Raw genomic sequence first — 20533 nt, forward strand, 5'->3', positions numbered from 1 at the left:
TAATATGCGTTTGTGTAATCCTGCTGAACAACAAGTTTCATAAATGTGTCTTGACCACAGAGTTTATTTTCTGCAGTAATCCAAAATCCAATGGAGCACATCAGAGCAAAACAACATCCATGACGTGAAAAGGAACATCAAATCATATCAGCTTCTCCAGGCAAGAGATGGAGGTTTGGAATTGGGCTTTCCTTTTACATCATGGATGTTTTTTTGCTGTGATGTGCTTTGTCAGCTTTGAGCCGTCATACAGACAGCTCAGGTGAGTGCCTTTTACTTCCAAACACCTGGCTTCCCCCAGCTGGACTCAGGTCAGCTGTTTTAGCACAACACAAGGCTGAAAAGTTCTGAACATTTTTATGAAGTACTAAGATATTTGAGGTAAAAGTAGGAAAACAGTGAGGAAATACTCTGTTACGAGTCAAAGTCATAATCTTTAAGTATGTCATAACGGTAGTGGAGTTGATGGTACAAGATTAATTTCAAAAGTGTACTGAAGTGTACCTTGTTACTCTCCACCACCTGTACACAGTAACTACATCGGTGCAATGACACGCACTTTGTTGAACAGTCTGCTGTAGTGGACAGGATTGTGTGTGCGCACACACACACACACACACACACACACACACACACACACACACACACACACACACACACACACACACACACACACACACACACACACACACAATGTGTCTGAATAATGGAGGCTGGGTTCATGTTCACATTGTTTTATTGCATGAAAAACAAACAGGCTCATGTCTTCATGTACAGCAGCAGATCTACACACAGCCGTGGAATGCAGCTCAAATGAAATGCAACATGACAAAAAGTCAAATAAAAATCACAAGTGTGCAATACAAAACAATTATTAAAAAAGGAACAAGGAATAATGACACAGTGTCCAAAAAGCTCATTCAAACCCTTCCTGTGCGCATGTTAACCAGTTTACAACTACAAGAGGAAAAAAAGATCAAAATCTTGATTAGGAATGTTAAGTGAAAGAAATCTGAAGTAAAGAGGAAGTTCGTATTGGGACCAGACTGCAGAATGCGTCATCATGCTAACCTGACAATAGTATCAGTATTCAGCCAATCAGTGAGCAGGACAGGTGTTTGACATCATTCGATTGGCCCACATGGATCTGTGCATACAGCAGCATGACGGTGCAGGAGAGACAGACCATAATAGCAGAGAGGGAAACTGTACAGTTAAGCTGCTCTTCATCCTGAGGATGTTGTCAACAAAAAAACAAAACTTTAATGGAACGGTTATTGTAACAAGAGTAGAATGGAGTACCACGGAGCTCGTATTACTTCTAAAAGCAGAACAAAGGTGGCAACAAAAAAGTAAAAAAAACCGTCAGTATAAAAGTGAACACACGAATACAAAGCAACAGCTGGCTCTGAGTTCTGTCACCACCCGGCTCATGTTTACGTCTAATCACTGGAGATGGATTATTTTTGTTTACATGAATGTACAGTTATTCAGAAAATCATCTGAAAAATCTACTCGAATTAAATTAGTTGCATAAAAATCTAGAACAACAAAGTAGCATCACATTCTCTGCTCCCTTACTGCCCGTTAGGAAGAAGTCCCCGCCTCACTCAGATTGGGTGGGGGGTGTACTGTGGCTGTTCTTCATGCACACCATGATCCACACCTGAACACTGAGGAAGAGGAGGAGGAGGGGGGGTGGGGGGAGCAGCTGGTGGGACCCACATGTTCCATCCAGGAGTGAAAGCCAAGTGGTACAATCTGTCTTATTTGTCCTTCTTGGACTCGGCCACCCCCTCGTCTGCGGGGGCCCCTGTCTGCTCAGGCTCGTCCTCTTCGGGGACGGGGGGGAACTGGGACTGCATGAGCTTGTCTCCTTTGCTTTTGTTGAGCTTCTTGGATTTCTGGTAGAGCTCGTTCAGGTTAAACTCTCGGATGATGTTCTCCTGGGGGAGAGAGAGAGACAGAGAGGTGAGTGATACCACTTTATAATCCAGATTGGGTGGGGGGGGGGCAAACTCAACTTCATCGTTTCCTTTTGATGAATCATTTGTAAACCTCTACTGTTGCTCCATTTTTGATACTAAATATCCTGGTGTCGTGTTTTGGATAAAACACTTTTGCTGTGTTTTATTTATTGTTTTGTTATATTTAATTGCTAAGGCCTATTCTATAGGCTAAGTTTTGTTAGTGAATGACTGATCAAGTAATGCAATCGTACTGCACCCAGCGCCCCTCCAGTCCAGCTGTAGTGCTTGCAATTGAGGATCAAGAGAAGGACAGATTGTCTGCGAATTGTAGAAAAGCACTCCAGGTGTTATGGAATCTATTGGAGGATTTACCCCTAGAGTATCTCAGTTTTTCTAGGGGTAGAAAAAGCGAGGACTTCTTTAACCCAGCAAAGGAAAGATGGGGGATTGGCAGACTTCCATTGCCGCAGGATAAGTCTCCTAGCTAAAAGTGAAGCAAATGCAATGGCATATGCTTGGGATGTAGAGATCTGAACCGCCCCAGCTGTAACACCAAAGATAGCGGTGATAGGGTCTGGTGGAATGAGCCTGCCACACATATGTGTAAAGGCCTCAAATATCAGGATCCAGAAATTTGTCAGTGCTGGGCAGGCCCAGAACATATGCCCAATAGTAGCTATGCCCTGATGACATCTCAAACAATGTGGGTCAGTGTTTGGGTAAATGGCAGCCAACCGATCCCTAGAGAAATGAAGCCTGTGTAGGACCTTACATTGTATCAGATTGTGTCTAAGGCACAAAGATGAAGTATGGATGAAACCTAGGCTACCTTCCCAGGTCTGTGCTGAGAGTTGGACGCCAAGGTCCTGTTCCCAGGCGCATCTAGTCTTCTCCGTTGAAGGCATACTGAAATTGAGAATGGTGTTGTAGATGAAAGAAATGTTACCCTTAAGGGTCAGGTCACGCCCAAGTATTCTGTCAAGCAAATCATTATCGGATAAATGTGGAAATGGGTAGTGTTCTCTAGCAAAACTGCAGGTCTCCAGGTATCTGAAGAAGTGAGCTTGAGGTAATGTATATTGTCCGTTTTTTTGGAAGAAATTATTGTTGGTGTCACAACTTAGCTACACAACCACGAGCTGTGTGTGGGATGATGTTATGCTGATGCTGCTGTCGACCGCTGACGGCCGGCTGCCTCGTGCTGCGCTGTGACTCGTGCGCTTTCCACTTTCAATTATTTATATTTCAAAGGCTCTTTATGATGGCTCTTTAATGAATTGATCACTATTTGTCGACTAGAACAATCTTTAGTCGAGGGCAGCTCTACTCACTCCACAGAGCAGCAATGGCTGATCGAGGCGATGAGGTCATTGCTGCTCCATTTTACACACAGTTGCAGAGGTTTGAAAAATGTGAACCGCAGGAGGCTGACTTTAAACGGCTAACTGAATGTTAACAGCTCCAGTCAACAGAAAGGAACCCCAGCCCAGCAGCAGGGGGACCAGGTGTCCTGCACATTTGTCCCACACATCTAGCCGATGTCCCACATTTGACTGACAGTCGCCCGTCTAAAACTTGGCTTTTATCCTACGGGGGGGCCATCATCATTAGCTGTCAGATGTCAATCAATCAACAGAGAACTGTTTTTGCTTATGGGTGATTCCCCCAGAGCTTTTGTGCAAATGGAAGCTAATATGATTCAAAGCGACACTACAGTAGATGCGAAACTCACTAGAAATAAAGACTCATGGATACACTCCTGAAATAAAAACCACTTGTAGGTTCACAGTTTTATAGTACACACAATATTATATTACTATAATATTATGATTATTACAATGTTATTTTAATTATTACATACTAATAATAATAATAATTATTATTATTATTATTATTAGATGAGCTCTGATGAGACTGACCTCAGTGAAGCTCCAGGACACGGCTCTCCCCTTCTTGTCCACCTGGGGTCGACGCATCACCTCCTTCCCGCCCTGAAACAGCACCAGGGAAGGCAGCTGCTTGGACAGGGGAGACGTGGACACCTTGTACCTACACAACACAACATCATCATCACTACTGCAGGAATCAACGCATGAAACGACTCGTAGACAGAAGGAGATGTCGTACTTTTTGGAAACCTCTCCGTAACGTCCGATGTCCACTTTACCGAACTTGAGACCGGCGCAGTTGTACCTGGAACAAAGACAGAGGGGATGAGTCAGCATGCTCGTGGTGATGTCTGGGAAACATGCGACTGTGACGGAGTCTTACTTCAGGGACAGATCAGCGTAGACGGAGGCGAAGGACTGGCACTCTGGAGACCAGTTGGCGAAAAATTCCACGATCCAGGTCACACGATCATCTCTGTCCAACTCGTCCTGGACACACAGACCATTTGGATTTATGAATAAAATAAAAACGGGGGTGGGACAGTTTTCCCCACAGACTATGAGACTGCTGAACTCCTGAGCTCCGTGAAGGAACGCCCCCTAATATGTCTTATTATTGTATTTTATATATAAATAGTTTACTCGCACATCGTGTCACTGGCATGGTTTGATTGTTTTATGTATAAGGCATGTTGTATGTTGCATTGTGGGAGCAGCCTTCAGAATTCTTTATATGACTAAAAAATAGAGCTTTTAAATCTAGACTTTGGATTCAGAACTTTAGATAGAAATGTCATTACAATTCTGCTTTTTATAGCAAAACATAAAAAAAGAAAAAACGTTTCCTGATTGAAGCCGCAGCCCCCCCCAACATAATGCAATGGAACGACATGGTAACACATGTTTTGAACATGGAAAAAATATCACAGCATGATTACTGGTGAAAATAAACGTTTTTTGAAAGATGGTCACCACTGACACAGGAGATACCAGAACTCTAGTCAAACCTTTTGCCCCTTCTTTTTGTTTCACTGTATTTTTTATAAAAAGCTCCGGAAAAAATGAAGAGACCACTTCAGCATTATCAGTTTCTTTGTTTCATTATTTATAGGTTTGTCTTTGAGTTAAACATTTTTATTATTGTATTCTATAAACTACTGACAACATTTCTCTGTGTTGGAATTTAACACACACTGGAATGGCTGCCATACATGTAGAGATAAAGATTTAAGAAACCTGTGGAGTGGGCTCTTTATTTAGTTCGGAGCTGTATTTTACTGGTTATTGTTTGGATAATATTACAGTTATTGTATGGTTAATTCATTGATGTAATGTACTGCTCATCTTTGTTATTATAACAAATGAAGAAGTATGTCCTGATAATGTCCGGGGTTTTTAAGGTTAAACAAATGCTGTTGTGCAAGCATCAACTCATATCCTTTGTGTGATATCTGTAAAAACAATCACAGAGTAAGTAAAAAAGGACACTCTACTACAGATATTTTCTACTCACATCGATGGTCCTGTCGCTGAAGTACTTGATGTACTCAGGTCCCATGTAGAGAGGAGGCTTACAGATCATCAGAAACACTGAGACACACAGAGAGGACACACAAGGTCATCACTGATCACAAGAGGGACAGAACATCACTGGACATCACTCTGATCATCTCAAGCCATGTACAAAGTAGAAACACCTTCCGTTACATCACGGACATTCACTATCTTTCATACTATACAGACTGAACTGTAGCTTAGAATAATCATCTTGTTTGTGATACCACTATCACTAAGTCTTCACCACTGATTTTTTTTTTTATCCGAGCGTATATATACAGCCCGGGAAAAATGAAGAGACCCCTTCAGCATTATCTTTATATTTATAGGTTTGTCTTTGAGTTAAAGGATTTTTTTTATTGTATAAACTAATGACAACATTTCTCTGTGTGGGAATTCAACACACACTGGAATGGCTGCCATACATGTAGAGATAAAGATCTATCTATCTATATATCTATAGTCTGTCTATATACACGCTCAGATAAAAATATATATATATGTTAGGCGATATAGAAACACATATTACAATATTTCTGAACAAATACCTTGATAACAATGAGGATATGGGTATATTGGTATTGTACGGCTTTCAAAGATTATTTACACAATAAATGTTTGACTAACAATCGTCAGTAATACGTATAGAATCACAAAATGAGTTAAGAAAAGTTATAGATCACCTAAAACAGTATATTTTGAACATGTTATCACTTAAAAACCAGGAAGTGACACTTGTGCAATATTACGATATCCAAAATGTAAATAGATCTAAGCTCCTATTAGGATATCGATGTATTGATATTGGTCAGCAGTAGTAGATATGTTTAGGAGGAACCTCACATTAAAGTCAAATTTTGTGAAACATGTAACTGTAATGAACCGTGAGAGCTAGAATAGAATGAACCAGATTATTTCAGCTGGCTAACATCACGTAAGCCTCCTTTAGTACACTAAATACCGTTTCTGACGTCACCTGTCTGTTACTCTCACCTCCTAAACCATTACTGAGCATGTACGTTTTTAAATACACCTCACAAATATATAGTTTAAACCATGCGGATAAAGCGGCCTAAGAACTTTTGAACAGCCACTATATCTGCTTTGCTATTTTTGTTCATTTGTTGACAAGAAGAAAAACATCTTATGACATGTGATGACGGGACAGGAATCGATGTGTGGAGGCTGGACTGACCTATGCAGAGCGTCAGGTAAAGCAGGCCCATCCTGATGTCCAGTCTGAAGAACAGGATGACGTTGGCCACTTTGCTGAACAGGATGATGTTGCCCACATGCTGCTCCACCGTAACTACCAAGAACACATACAGACTCTTTCATTCTTTGTCCAAAATACATCCTCATCAGCAGCATGATCTCATTTTAGATCTTGAGCAGCACTGCGTCTTAGATTCAACCAGTACTGGCTTTGAGTCTACCTGCCAGCTCATACTGTTCATAATGCTGAGTACCCCAAAGTTCATGTTAGAAATGTAAAGTACGGTCCCCAGAACATACAAACTGCTGGATACTGACTTAAATATGTTGGGTAATTAGCACAATTAGCATTCATTTTATCCATGTATTAATTATTCATTTATTAATAGCTTAACCAATTCAAACCATTTTTGGAGGTTATTGAAGATCTTGAATCAATTCATACTTTGTCTTTTATCAAAATGGGCAGATTTGAGTCCCTTAAAAATTAAAAAAATCTACCCAAAATTCATCAAAATTAGCCCACTGGGAGAACATGAAGTATATGGCCACCTTTTTCATCCTGCAAATGTCAGTATTTGATTCAACAAAATTGTACAAATTGGTCAAGTCTTTTTTTTTAAACTATTGTCTGCACATGCTAAAGAATGCAACTCATGTTAAATGTGCAAATTACCCAGCATATGCAAGTCAGCATGCAGCAGTTTCTACGTGCTGGGGACCCCTACTATACATTTCTAACAATAAACATTGGGGTACTCAACACTTCTATCTTTACACTGATGCCAACCAGACTATTTGAGGTAGCTGAAATGTAATATCCTTTACATGTGCTACTTTAAAAACTGAGGAAAACAATTGAATGTTGTTTTATTGTCCCAGGAGAGGACAGAGAGATATCCGACTGCTAAAGAATCAGGCATTAGTTTACTCTCACTTCCTGAAGCTGCTTCTTTATCATCCAGGCATCAGACTAACACAGGTGTTCATAATGCTGCTCAGGAGGAAAAATAGGAAAGAAGTTGTTGACTCACTCGCTCGTCTGTTCTTCATCATGACAATGGCACTGAGGAACATGAGGATCTCCACCTCCCTCTGAGAACACAAACATACACTCTGTTATCGACCCATTGTGGGATACTGTGATGTCACAGTACTGAACTCAGTATGAGGTAAAGGGACAAAGAGGTGAGGCTCAGAGAACTGTCCGAAAATGTCACATTCACAAGAAAGAATACACTGACGCTAAACCAAATGTTGCACATTTTAGCTTACAATATGGCACCGCTATAAAGGAAAAAAAAAGAAATTGTATTTCATAAATATTTTCCTTGAAATAATTCTATTGTGTTTAAATCTGTATTTTATTTATTTTATTTTTGTGTCTATGTACCCCTGAAGTCAATGTGTTCTGTCTATATACATCTATATATTATTGAATAAAATAAAGAGAGAAAAAGTTGGATTCTTTGAAGAGCTCAAAACAGCTCACATGCCTACAGAAAAATTCTTACTTATTCATTGATGATCTTTGTATAAGGCGTATGTTAACTGTACATTAATTTCATGAAGTTGAATTACATTTCTGGCATTAAATAATATGACTCTTCACTAAATAATTCTGAGGGTCCAGTTCAGATCTGTGATGTCTAAGGTTAGCTAGTACTGAATATATCAATGTAACTGTTATTCATGTAGTTAATTCTGACAGCTGTAAATAACCAACACACACTGTCCATTGTACCTATGCAACGGTCACATTTCATTTAGTCTGTGTTTTTAAAATCCCTCTCTGTGTTTGGGAAGCACAGATAAGACAGACTTCACTGTTAATAACATTTCTGAAACACAAAACTAATAGCACATGTGCATGTTTTAGTGAATGTATTTATGGACATTATGGTTGGTGGTGATCTTTCTAGCCAAACAGCTACCTTGGCGCTAACGTAGCATCTAGGTGGCTCAGGCTAAGAAGCTGTGGCAGTGCTCAGCTTGTGATTGGCTCAGGCAGGTGTGTAGGCGGGACCTTCATACTATGGTTTGATATATAATTTAGGTTATAATTAACTGTGTCATGATTTAGCATAATTTCTGCTAAATCAATACTTCATAGGAAATTACAAAAAACACATAATGAAGTCTTTATAGTAAATTCCTGTAAGAATGAAATACTTGAAGATTAACACTTTATAAATATATGTATATAACAATTTTATAAATGAAGAATATTGTTCTCACTTTGATAATAAACACAAGTCATCAGACACTAGTTTGATCTAACTAGAATCCAATCATATTCAAGTGGTAAAGGTTGAGTAGAGTAAAGTCTTTTGTGTTAAAAACTTTATTTCTGGTAAAATGTGCTTATTACCAATTTAGACGAGATGGATGGAAATCACAAGATATGACTCCATCACAGTATAATTACAATGAAAGCAGATCAAACACATGATATATTTCCGGGCCCTAAATGAGGGTTTTAATGATGTTGTAAAATCTCAGGAGCTTTCTTGAATATTGGGGAAAGACTGGGCAGATGGTCAGTGAAAGGCAGTGGCTGGTTTCGGTATTGTTGGCTCGATTACAATGATCCAGTTCTTGATTTGGATCCTTTGAAGAGGTCAAAACAGGTCACATGGTTATTCCACAGAAAAATAGTTATTTATCCATGGATATTCTTTGTATAAAGTGTATGTTAACAGTAACTTAATTTCATTAAGTTTACATTTGATTTCTGATAATATGATTCATGACTCATGAATAATCGTTTTTTAATTCACCAGTTAATTCTGATGGTACAGTTTGGATCAGCGATGTCCTCTAACGTTAGCTAGCTAACGCAAACCCTTACTGACTGACAGTACAGTACTGTTATTCATATACTAGAATAAACGCTGACTTGCAGTAAGCCGTACTTAGTAAGTACATTTCTTAATTAATTAAGAGAGTGATGCCTTACGTTTTGAGTCTTACATTTCTTTTCCAATAAGCAAAGAGTATGAATTTGCAGGTTTGTGACCATAGTTCGGCCTGTCATTCTCCCTGTAGCTAACAGCTAATGACACCTGCCAGCTAACGCTAGCCCTTGTCGTAAGCGTGCCCGATTAACAGCTTGCTAGTAACTTCATACCTATTATTACAATACAATTATATTTCATTTTAAAGTATTTTCTACGGACCCAGTCGAAGTCGCAGGAGTTGCCGTCCTCTCGATTTGTGTTCAGATGGTCGCAGATGCCAGGCGTCTTTCGGACAGCTAGAAAGGCTATGGACATGAACAGAGAGGCTACATAGTAAGGCTTCAGAAGCCACTTGTACACCATCGGCAGGTGGTACAGGAACGCAAACAAAGTCGTTAGGAGAGCCATTTTCTGTTAAACTGTAGTCAGCCTACAACTAACACCGTAAATGCAGCCCGAGAACACCAACGCTGGCAGCCAGTGATGAAGCAGCTAGCTTAATACGAAAGTCCAGTTGCTAGCTATCTCCGTGGGAAAGTCGCAGGAAATCCAACTTCCTGTTTATGATGTTCAAAATAAGAAAAGCATGCACTGTGTGACATTTAAATGCAATTTAATTTAATTTAAAATGTAATCAAACAATAAATAGGTTAAATATTTACATTAAACACATATTATTTATGTATTTATTTCATTTACTCCAACTTTGCACCAATCTTAAAATCGAATCGCTTTTAATGTGAAGGCTGGAAACCTCTCTTCCTGTATAACAGCTGTTACTTCTTGGTAGCTTGTTTTGGCTATGCAGTTTGCAGAGTGCGGTGAGGTCAATCAGGACGAATGTGTTACCAGACGCTGATTGGTCAGGAAAAAGTACCGGTCACAGCTGATTGGTTCAAATTGATACAATGCAAGCTTTGATTTTATAATTATAGGTGCTATTTCACCTTTGCATTACATTAATAGCCAATGTTGATGTTCATCTCACTGAATATAATTTGCACATTTCTATACACATTTCTGCACAGACCTCCACTTTTAAATATAATACACTGGAGTTTGTCATATATTGCCATATATTCTTTGTTTTACTGATTCTGATTTCTTAGGACATTACAGTATAAGTGCACACAATACTGACCATACCATTGGTAGCCTACACATTTTAAAACAAAATACTAATTGAAAATAAATCAATTCTGAAAAATCGATTTTGCTGAATCGGACAATTACGTTGCTCATTAAGAACTTTGCAAAATCAGCAACATAGTTTTAGTTGCCTTCTTGCAACAAGATGCATTTCTTGGCTTATAAAAACTTTTTCTTTTTGGAAAGCCGGCACACCTGTCATTGTTAATGTGGAACCAAATAAACTGTACATACTGTAAGAACTTGTTCTGTTTATGCTGTGATTGCACTGAATAAAATCCACCTGAGACAAAATGATATACAAAAAATTCAAATTTATATAAATGTAAATATAAATAATGCACGGAAGGTGACAGCAAATAAATAATAATGAATCTAAGAGATACACTGCTCTGCACTCGATAATGTGAATGAACTAAATACAATACTTAAATAAAGACAACATTGTATACAAATATACCATATTCAAAAAAATGTACTGGTCATAAAATCAATGCAGCCAAATACAAAACAGTTCATTTAAAGGACAGAAAAAAATCTAAATCTGCAATAATGGTGCCATCAAATAAATAAATAGTTCAAAGAGATACTGCATTGCATTCAAAGAATTATTTTAAAGTCAGCCTGCTTATGCTGCACATTTCCTAAATACTATACTTACATTCTTAGCAACAATCTTATATAAAAGTACATTTACTTAAATTAAAACGCAAACAATGTAACAGCAAATTGATGACATTTTAATAAAAAAAATTAAGAAAAAATTAAGTCTTGGCACTTAATTAATCCTCTTGGTGGCCGGGGTCTCTCCTCTTTATTGTATGAACCTGGACTTTAAGCTCTCCTGTCAAACAAAGCAGGAACACATGTTTCCATACATATCAAATATCCTCTTAACATATGGGTGTACATCAGAGACTGTGTGTTTTGCGGATGTTGCCTTTAAAGCCATAACACCCAATTCAAATTCACCTTATGCTGTCCAGAGGTGGGAAGTAACTTTGTAGATTTACTCAAGTACTGTACTTAAGTACAATTTTGACATACTTGTACTGTATGCTACTTTGTACTTCTACCTCAGTACAGTTCAGAGGTAAAGAGTGTACTTTTACTCCACTACACTTATTTAACCCCTGTAGTTACTTTGCAGATTTGGATTAATGATGGTAAATATAATCAGCCCTTAAATCAGACTTTAGTTCACCTGCAGTAAATCCAGCAGCTACCCTGCAGTATACAGAGCCATTCAAACTAGCTGCACCTTTACCAGCTCTGAGAACACTTTAATGATCAATAATTATAAAACATATCAGAGATATTATTCTGAAATGGACCAATCAAACAAAGACTACTTTTACTTTTACTGCTAATACTATAGTACTTTTGACTGAGTAACATTTGGATTGCAGGACTTTTACATGTAACAAAGTATTCCTACAGCCTGGTGCTTGTACTTTTACTTGAGAACAAGATCTCAGTAATTCTCCCACCTCTGGCCCTGTCTGTCCATTTCTTCCAGTTCCTTTTTTGACAAATGGTCGACAATGCCCACGCCGATGCAGTCTCCCAGTACGTTAACAGCAGTGTTTCCACGATCTCTGAAAGACAAACATTAGAGGAGGGGATATGAGCCTCTTCACACTGTGCTGTTTGATGGCAGGTGAAGCAATCCTTGCCAAAACATGTAATGGGTTAACCTACAGCAGCCATTCTAACACCAGCAGAAGGGAAGCATCCCTCGCAGGAATCCCAATGACGGTCAGAATGAAGAGAGTGGTGACCATTCCTGTAGCTGGGATACCTGCTTCTCCCACACTGGACACTGATACTATCACACTAAAGAGGGAACACAAAATAAGTAAGAGAACTGGGGAAAGAATTTAACATCTACGAATCCTTATGGAAAAATGTAATGTCCGGTGAGCCTTTCTATGTAGGCGTATACTTAAAAGAACGATATTCACCCATAAAGCTTTTAAAAAGGTGCAGAAGTTTTGCTTTATTCTTAAAAAAACATTGAATGATTGCGAATTAATTATTGAAAAAATGACGCTGCGTCCAAAAATGAATGTTTTGTTTAATATGTGACCATTTGAAATCTTAAAAGATAGCATGTACCCTTTAAACATCACTGCTTTAACTTCATTCTGTGGGTCGGGGGAGAAGATGATACTGAATTGAGATTTACCAGAGGGTTATTAACTGGCTCCAGTTCAGATTGATGAAGTTGAGTTGGGCGATGAAAACTGCCGCTGAAATTTCATAAAGGGCTGTCCCGTCCATGTTAGCATTGATGCCGATCGGCAGCATGAAGCGCGTGATCCTCTTGTCCACTTTATTGACTTCTTCACAGCATTGAAAGGTCAGCCTGAAAGCAGAGCTGAGAACAGTGCACACCTCGTTAGTTCTTCAATATCCATATATTCCCTTTCAATCTGAAAACTCTATGTGATACTGTTGTGTTGAAGGCTTTAAATCAGTCAGCCTCATTTTAGTCCAGGCGCCACATACAGCCAAGTTTGATCTCAAGAGTACAATCATAGCATAAAAACCTATAAATAATGATGACGAATGTTTCTTTGTTTCAGTGCAAATGAGTGCATTCTAAAAATGTTCACATTTAATGACCAATCTTTTTACAAAACATCATGAACAACCTGACATTCCTTGATAAAAACAAATGCATTTTTAACAATTGAATGCCTCAGTTCATTACCTACACATGTGCATCACAACGTACAGATCACAGTGTATCTACAAAAACATTCAGGCGGCGGTATCTGGAACTGAACTATATAGTGTTTTACTTCATGATCAAAACAACTGGTCAAGATCTATTTTACATTCATTTCCACAGCCTTGTAGTAATCCTGATCTCCACCATACAAACTAAAGGTTCAGTTATCCCCCTGTCTTGTAAATGTATACATACAAAATACAGGGAACATGTGGCAGTGCCTGAACCACAGGGCTCCACTGAACCAAGCTCTTCTGTACTAAAGCTGCTGACTGACATTATATTGCACAATGTTTAATGTTTTACCGTTTCCACAGTAAGTATTCATTTTCACTATACTATATATACTATAAACTACTATATTCTTCAGTGTGCAAAAGTGTCTGAAGCAGCATTTCATATTAACTCACTGTTTAATTTGCTCCTGGAATGTCGCATCTTTCAGCCAATATCAATATAAGCAGTTAATGTCTTCTTTTTTAAATAGTCATCCTGTGGGCTGGATTGGACCCACAGTCTGGTTGACACCCCTGCTTTAAATCAAATGTTCTTACCTGCGCGAGATGAGCATGGCTCTCATCATGGCAGGCAGGACCCCCTTGATGAAAGGAAAGGGGTTCCGTTTGGCACACAGGGCATAGATGAGAGGCAGGACTAATGCTCCGTGGATGAGGAGCCTGAAAAAGGGGCAGAAACTACCCAGTGAATACCAACAACCTCCAACAAAATGACTGATAGTTCACTGCAATAGTGCTAAAAGTGCAACAACAAAAAAACATACCCGAAAACGACTGCGGCCATGAACTTTACGAGTTTGAAGACCGTCTCCCAGTTGTCCCCGACCTCAACAACATAGCTGGTGGTCATGGACAACACTCCTAGTGGCATGAAGCTGGAAAAGATAACATTAGAATGAAAAGTCACGGAAACAGAGGTAGGAAGTATCTACTGTATGTACATTTACTCAAGGAACATACTTACCCGTTCATTAAAAGGAAACTAATGTCATTTTTACTTTTGTACTTTTAACAAAATGCATCTCTACAAATGTGTGGAAGTGGACAAACTCTTGGAAGTCACAAAAGAGTGAAACTATTTAAATATTTTATGAAAAATCAATCAGTAAAATGTGACAATACTATCGTACATATACATAGATATACATACATTAAGGCAATTTTCCTGCAGAATGAGCACTTTGACTTTTTAAACTTTAAGAACATTGTGCTGATGATACTTTTACTTGATAGCAGGATTTTACTTGAAACAGAGTATTATGTTCCAAACCACATCAAGCATTATTTCTGAAAGGAGGGGCCTTTATATTATAGTCTCTCCAGTACAGCATTAGCATTAGCTCTGCTTGCTAATGTAAACACAGACCATATTACTTCCAGAACACGTGGTGCATTGTTTCTGATACAGCACATAGCTTGAAATGTTCTTTATTCAGTGTTTACCACTAGAACAGTGACATTATATGTATTATATATATAACAAATTTACTCTAAGTCCCTCCGGCTGACATCCTGCTGAATACACACACACACACACACACACACACACACACACACACACACACACACACACACACACACACAGCTGGGGAGGGAATTCAATGTAAAAACAGCCCACATATCCGATATGACCTCAAGTCCGCAACAAATCTGGATCAGTTCCGTTGCACTCCTGTTTTTAGAAATGTGGGTAAGGAGGAAAAGAGAGAGGGTTGTATTTTCTTTGTGAGTCTCCTTACACACCGGGGACACATATTTATGGATAAAAGACATCATAAAATAAAGGATCTGAGTACTTCTTCCAATGCTGCACAGGAAATACTCCAGGGAATTGTAAATGAAAGGGACAAGAAGGAAAAAAAAGTATTTTGTTTAATATTCATTTAGAATAATATGGATTATGAAGAGGTTTTCCTCCTGTATGCATTACCTTATTGCCAATACAACCACTTCTTTGAGTGACTTCTTGGCCGCGATGAAAACGTCCACAATCAGTTTGGCACTTTCTCCCTGACTCCGGAGGGCCAGTCCACAAAGAGCAGACAAGACGATCAGGCCCAAAGTGTTGATTCCCTCAATATTTTCACCAATCAGGCGCACTTCTGTCCTTGTCTGAAAGAAGATCCAAAACTCAGTTAGAAAAGGCAACTTCACGTGTCAGCAATTACCATTGTGAATGGAAACTTCAAAATAAAATTGTGTTAATGTGAAAAGTGTTTACCGTTTCTATGCCAGATTCTTCGTCTAGTTCAGCTACTTCAAATATCACCTTCCGAGTTTTGTACTAAAGATAATAAAGAACATTGTAATATTATTGTGTCTCCTTCAAGGGCCGTACATCCAAAGCCTGAGTTATAAGCCAAACCTGAAGATAGGTAGCCTGAACCAGATTAGTGGGCACCATGTTCCTATAGAGAAGAAAACACACACAAATACATCTTAGAAAACTGTTGAGTAATCAGAATACCTCTACTGGTCCTACAGAGGGGAAGATTAACAGTCTTACAGCAAAAATAAAGAGCCAAAAATAGCAAATATTAATTATGAGGCACGCATAAAATATTAGAAATACATGCATCAAGATGGACAACAAAAAGTACAAGTAACAGTATTTTAAAAGAGTGCAGCATGTATAAAGTAGTGAAAGCTGCCAGGGGATAATAGTAAATTATTAAGTTAGGAAGTTATACATATACATATATACATATATATATATATATATGTATATATATATAAAGGTCATAAGTAATATTGCACAACATAGGTGTTATATTGTTTGTTGTTAAATCTGTGGTGGTCTACCAGGGGCATGATGGTTGTTAAGTAAAGAAAAATAATGGTCTGCTTTTAAATGATGAGAAAACGTTCTTCACCGGATAAGATCCTCCAAGGCCTCGACTGTGGATAAGGCTCCATCATCTTCTTCATCCAGCTCACGTATCGGATCATTCTGACCGACCCCAGGCTTGACCAACAGCACCAGTATTAATCCTTCAACACATAATCCAGGAGAACACGTTCACCTATGATTGTTAAATACAGACTGAATGCAGCACTATACAACAAGATTACAGTATTTACCAAACTGACCTAGGGTGTCACCAGAACAGAGTGTTCATAAACAATTTGAACTGTTCCAATCGTACAGGGAAAATAACCAAACTACAATTAGTTTGCTAAAAGCATTGCAGTCTAATTTAAAAGTGATGCAGTAAATCCTGCATACCCTCAATAATTTCAAATCTGTTTCTGCTCTATCCGTTTTAGAAAGCAGTTTCTGTTTAATTGTGTCAGTTATACTGACAGGTATTTCCATATTGGCTGCAAATAATGATTGTTTTCATTTTTGATTAAATTACCCAACAATTTGAATATGAATTGATTACTTGTTTGGTCTATAAAAGTCAGAGAATTGTGTAAAATTACAGCCCTAGATTCTCAAAACTGAAACTTTAAAGACTTGTTTTGTGAGTCCCAAACCCAAAGATATGCAGTTTGATAGGGTATAAAACAGAATTAAAAATAATTGAAATAGTTGGCGATTATCGACCAATCATAGCAGCTCTAATTTCTTTCACGTTGTCTACCCAGCAACACAAAATAACAAAATTAAAATAGTTTCAACACAAACTGAAAATTCTAACATTCACCAAGTTAGAATTTACAGTAACCTTTAATTAAGTGTTTTTAAGTCAAAAGATTGCACTAATATTAAGTTGAACATACTATATCTATTTAAACATAATATTATTGCTTTTTACTAACCTAATACAATTTTGTGTAATTTCTTGACATAATACATTCATTTCATTCATTCACGTCAACGTTTGAGTTTTTTCAGTGTTGGCTGCTTTGAGTGAAGTTTAGGCGTGCCCAAGCCACTGGAAAATGAGTGTATATTCTATGTTTTGTATTTCCCTTACCTATCGCCACGGCCACCAGCGTAGTTAAGATGAAGTATACTGCTGCTCGGATGGAGATTTTCCGGGAGCTGCCAGCACTCATACTATGGACTCCTTTAAACATGTAAACAGCATTATTTCTGAGTGTTCACATCACTGAAGTACAGAGGTGGAAGAAATCCTCACATAGCTTGAGTAACAGTAGAAATAAAGTAAAAGTACATCATTGAAAATCTTAGTTAAGTAAAAGTGTAAAAGTAGTGGCATCAAAATATACAAAAATACCAGAAGTAAAAGTTCTTATTGTGAGAAACATGTCCCATTTTAGAATCCTATATTTTAAATTACAAGTATAATTATTGCCGCATTCATTTGTTCATCACTGCTGGTAAAAGTGGAGGATTCTTTTAATTACTTTATATTTTACCATCTCGCTTTATTAGTTTATATATTGTATTAGCTAATAATCCTAATTCTAAAATGAAATAATAATTTTGTTAAATAATGCAGTTCAGAAAAAAGTATACAGTATTATGAGCTTCCAAATTGTAGTGGAGTAGAAGTATACATAAGGTAATAAACATACTCCAGTAAAGTACACCAAAATCGTGTTTAAGTACAGTAGTTGTACTTTAAAACATTAAGCCACTGCTGACGTGTCATGAAAAGTAGGGCAACGGTCAAATTGTGAGTGTGGCTATGTATATTGTTATTACATGACAGATCCTGAATTACGCACCTGTTATGACACTTGTCACCATCAGAGGAATGGAGACCATCTGAAGCACCCGCATGAAAATTTCTCCTGGGAATCCGAGGTACTCGATGGTGAGGCTTGACATAGGGACGAATTTCTTCAGAACCAGGCCCAAAATGATGCCTGTGAGACAGTTTAATGAGATATTAGAACTCCAACACAGGAAAAGGGTTTTAAACGAGCTCTCAGATATGTGAGTAGTTTAATTATGTCAAACTAAACACAACATATATGCAGGAATCCTGAAGTCAAATTGAATACCTTTTAAGACCTTTTATAAGACCCTTTCCATACATTTTAAGACCTTTTATAAGACCCTTTCCATACATTTTAAGACCTCATTGCCACTTCAAGTTCTAACTGGTTACATTGGCGGCACACTTTACCTCACAATTAAGTATAGGCTATACAGTATTGGTTGTAAGATAGCACAATTAAACAGTTTGTGATAAATCCTTATCATAATTCATATAGAACAAATAATGTGATGCTCGGCTCTTCCATGTTCCAAAAATTGTGACCCAAGATACCTGGCCCGCACAAAGACATCATCCCTATAACGAACGAGGACGTTCATCTGTTTTTTTTCTAGCCAAACATCAGCACAAACGGCCCAGCCTTGTTGGTGTTATTAACAAGCTGTTCTTTAGGGGCCAAGCCGAACTGGACTATGTACCCTGTTTTGTCTATTCCACGGGCGAACTTCTTGGCTATTTCCGAATGTGGGAACATAGCTTGGAAAGATCGGAAATCCCTTCACTGGAGTTGATGGATTGGTGTTTTATCACGGTGTTGGGGCACCACAGAACCTCTGCCCGCAGCGTTGGATTGGCGCCCAGCATCACTGGGAGGTTAGAAGCGGTGTTAGAAGCGGTGGCTGTAGTAGCTTCAGCGATGGTGGGTAGGGGCGGTGATGTTGCGCAGGAGTGCGCGATTGAGACCTCCTGTCTGCGTCCCACAGCGGCTTTGTGGCTAGCACTTAGCATGTGGGACCGGACACCTTCGATCCCCATCGAGGCTACACTGATCACCTTCCGACACCCGCAGCAGTAGGCCTCGCGGTTATTCCCAGCGACGGGTCTCAGCCATGGTTAAACTCCTTCTCTTCCAACCATTTGGACGCAAAATAACTGTCAACCAGCGTAAACGGACCTTCGCGCGCTATCAAGCAGCAGTCACCACCACTCAGTGAGCGCGCGATGTCCTGTTTGGATGACGTCAAATCCAACGGGATGCCATAAATAAACTACACTATCTCACTACACACCTACGCAATGATTAAATTCAGGCCAACATTAGAATACAACCTCTTTGGACAATTTATACACTTACTCAAAACAAGCTACAACATTTAATACTTTGGAAAATGCCGTTTAATACTTTTTAATAGCCTTAATTTTCGCTAAATTGATTTATCAACTTTTAATACTTTTTAAGACCCCGCGGACACCCTGTATATCAATTGTAAAGGCATGTTCTAGACTCGATGAAAGACATAGATTTCGAGTTATTGTAGTGTGAAATAAAATACTGCTCACCAAAATGTCAAGATAAAAACCATAGAGAAATAAATGTAGTTAATGCTGTTTAGTCAGCAAAATAAAACTAGCTAACTAGCTGGCTTTAGGCTAACTAAACAGTAAATCAGTTAGAGCCAAAGTTATGTTACTTCACGTACCCAGGAAAACAGCGACAAGGCTTGAAGCTGTTAACAGATTCCTGTTCGTGAAAACACTGCTACACGTCTTAAAGAAACCCATTTCTTCAGGCAGACAGACGATGGGAAAAAGACGACACCTTCTGGTTTGAGCAGTTAATAAAACCAACAGTCCGACTGAATGCAGGAACACACACGGAGTTATGTTGCTATGGTGACGTATGTTTCCAAAGAGTGGAATCCTACACATTTAGAAAAAAAGAACAACACATTAAGAAAAAACAATCTATTCTGAACACTAAATCATGTTCCACTTCATTTGTCGCTACATGACAACTTTACCAAACAACTGCTTTGTTTTATTGATATGGCTTCTTAATGTGGAGCCTTATTGATGCAGTTCTTAAAAAATGAAAATAAGACACTTTTTCCTTGTTAAGGTGAAAACCATCCAAACAATACATTTGGTGCAAACAATAATATAGTATTTTTCCTTCTTTATCGCTTCAAAACATATCATTATTTTTTAAATTATGATATTGAAGTAGAAGAATATTATGGGTGGATGTACAACCTTTTATACGGTTAGAAGAGATATTGATATCTTACCCACCCTAAATGTTCTCCTAGTTCACAGAAAGGGCAAATATACTCCATTTCAATCAACCAAATCTTTCTAAGTGTGATTGATACTGCCACCTTATTAACTTTTACTTTATGAGT

The 20533-nt window shown here is 38.3% G+C and overlaps 2 protein-coding genes across 2 annotated transcripts; both read right to left on the bottom strand.

The window, feature by feature from the left end:
• Positions 1-718: 718 nt before the first annotated feature.
• Positions 719-10117, bottom strand: tmx2b (thioredoxin-related transmembrane protein 2b). The gene is made up of 8 exons (XM_063882932.1): positions 9811-10117; positions 7666-7726; positions 6612-6725; positions 5373-5449; positions 4242-4348; positions 4098-4163; positions 3890-4019; positions 719-1946 (listed from the first exon to the last, which is right to left on the bottom strand). Exons 1-8 carry the CDS (start codon positions 9997-9999, stop codon positions 1767-1769), a joined length of 924 nt encoding a protein of 307 aa, XP_063739002.1. The 5' UTR covers positions 10000-10117; the 3' UTR covers positions 719-1766.
• Positions 10118-11301: 1184 nt separating this feature from the next.
• LOC134864836 (excitatory amino acid transporter 3-like) lies at positions 11302-19957 on the bottom strand. Its single transcript, XM_063884127.1, has 13 exons — positions 19832-19957; positions 18136-18276; positions 17418-17510; positions 16368-16485; positions 15860-15902; positions 15716-15778; positions 15425-15606; positions 14259-14369; positions 14032-14154; positions 12929-13120; positions 12442-12576; positions 12231-12338; positions 11302-11584 (listed from the first exon to the last, which is right to left on the bottom strand). Exons 1-13 carry the CDS (start codon positions 19911-19913, stop codon positions 11575-11577), a joined length of 1401 nt encoding a protein of 466 aa, XP_063740197.1. The 5' UTR covers positions 19914-19957; the 3' UTR covers positions 11302-11574.
• Between the last annotated feature and the right edge of the window lie 576 nt (positions 19958-20533).

Source organism: Eleginops maclovinus, chromosome 5 (assembly GCF_036324505.1).
Source record: "Eleginops maclovinus isolate JMC-PN-2008 ecotype Puerto Natales chromosome 5, JC_Emac_rtc_rv5, whole genome shotgun sequence".
Lineage (NCBI taxonomy): Eukaryota > Metazoa > Chordata > Actinopteri > Perciformes > Eleginopidae > Eleginops > Eleginops maclovinus.

Excerpts from the sequence above, each read along its gene's own strand:
- LOC134864836 (XM_063884127.1), bottom strand. The coding sequence starts at position 19,913 with ATGGGTTTCTTTAAGACGTGTAGCAGTGTTTTCACGAACAGGAATCTG. Across the intron at positions 15,607-15,715 it reads AAGAATCTGGCATAGAAACG|ACAAGGACAGAAGTGCGCCT; the intron begins GTAAACACTTTT and ends ATCTTCTTTCAG. Across the intron at positions 12,577-12,928 it reads AGCCAGTTAATAACCCTCTG|TGTGATAGTATCAGTGTCCA; the intron begins GTAAATCTCAAT and ends TTCCCTCTTTAG.
- tmx2b (XM_063882932.1), bottom strand. The coding sequence starts at position 9,999 with ATGGCTCTCCTAACGACTTTGTTTGCGTTCCTGTACCACCTGCCGATG. Across the intron at positions 4,164-4,241 it reads TACGCTGATCTGTCCCTGAA|GTACAACTGCGCCGGTCTCA; the intron begins GTAAGACTCCGT and ends TCTTTGTTCCAG. Across the intron at positions 4,020-4,097 it reads TACGGAGAGGTTTCCAAAAA|GTACAAGGTGTCCACGTCTC; the intron begins GTACGACATCTC and ends TGTGTTGTGTAG.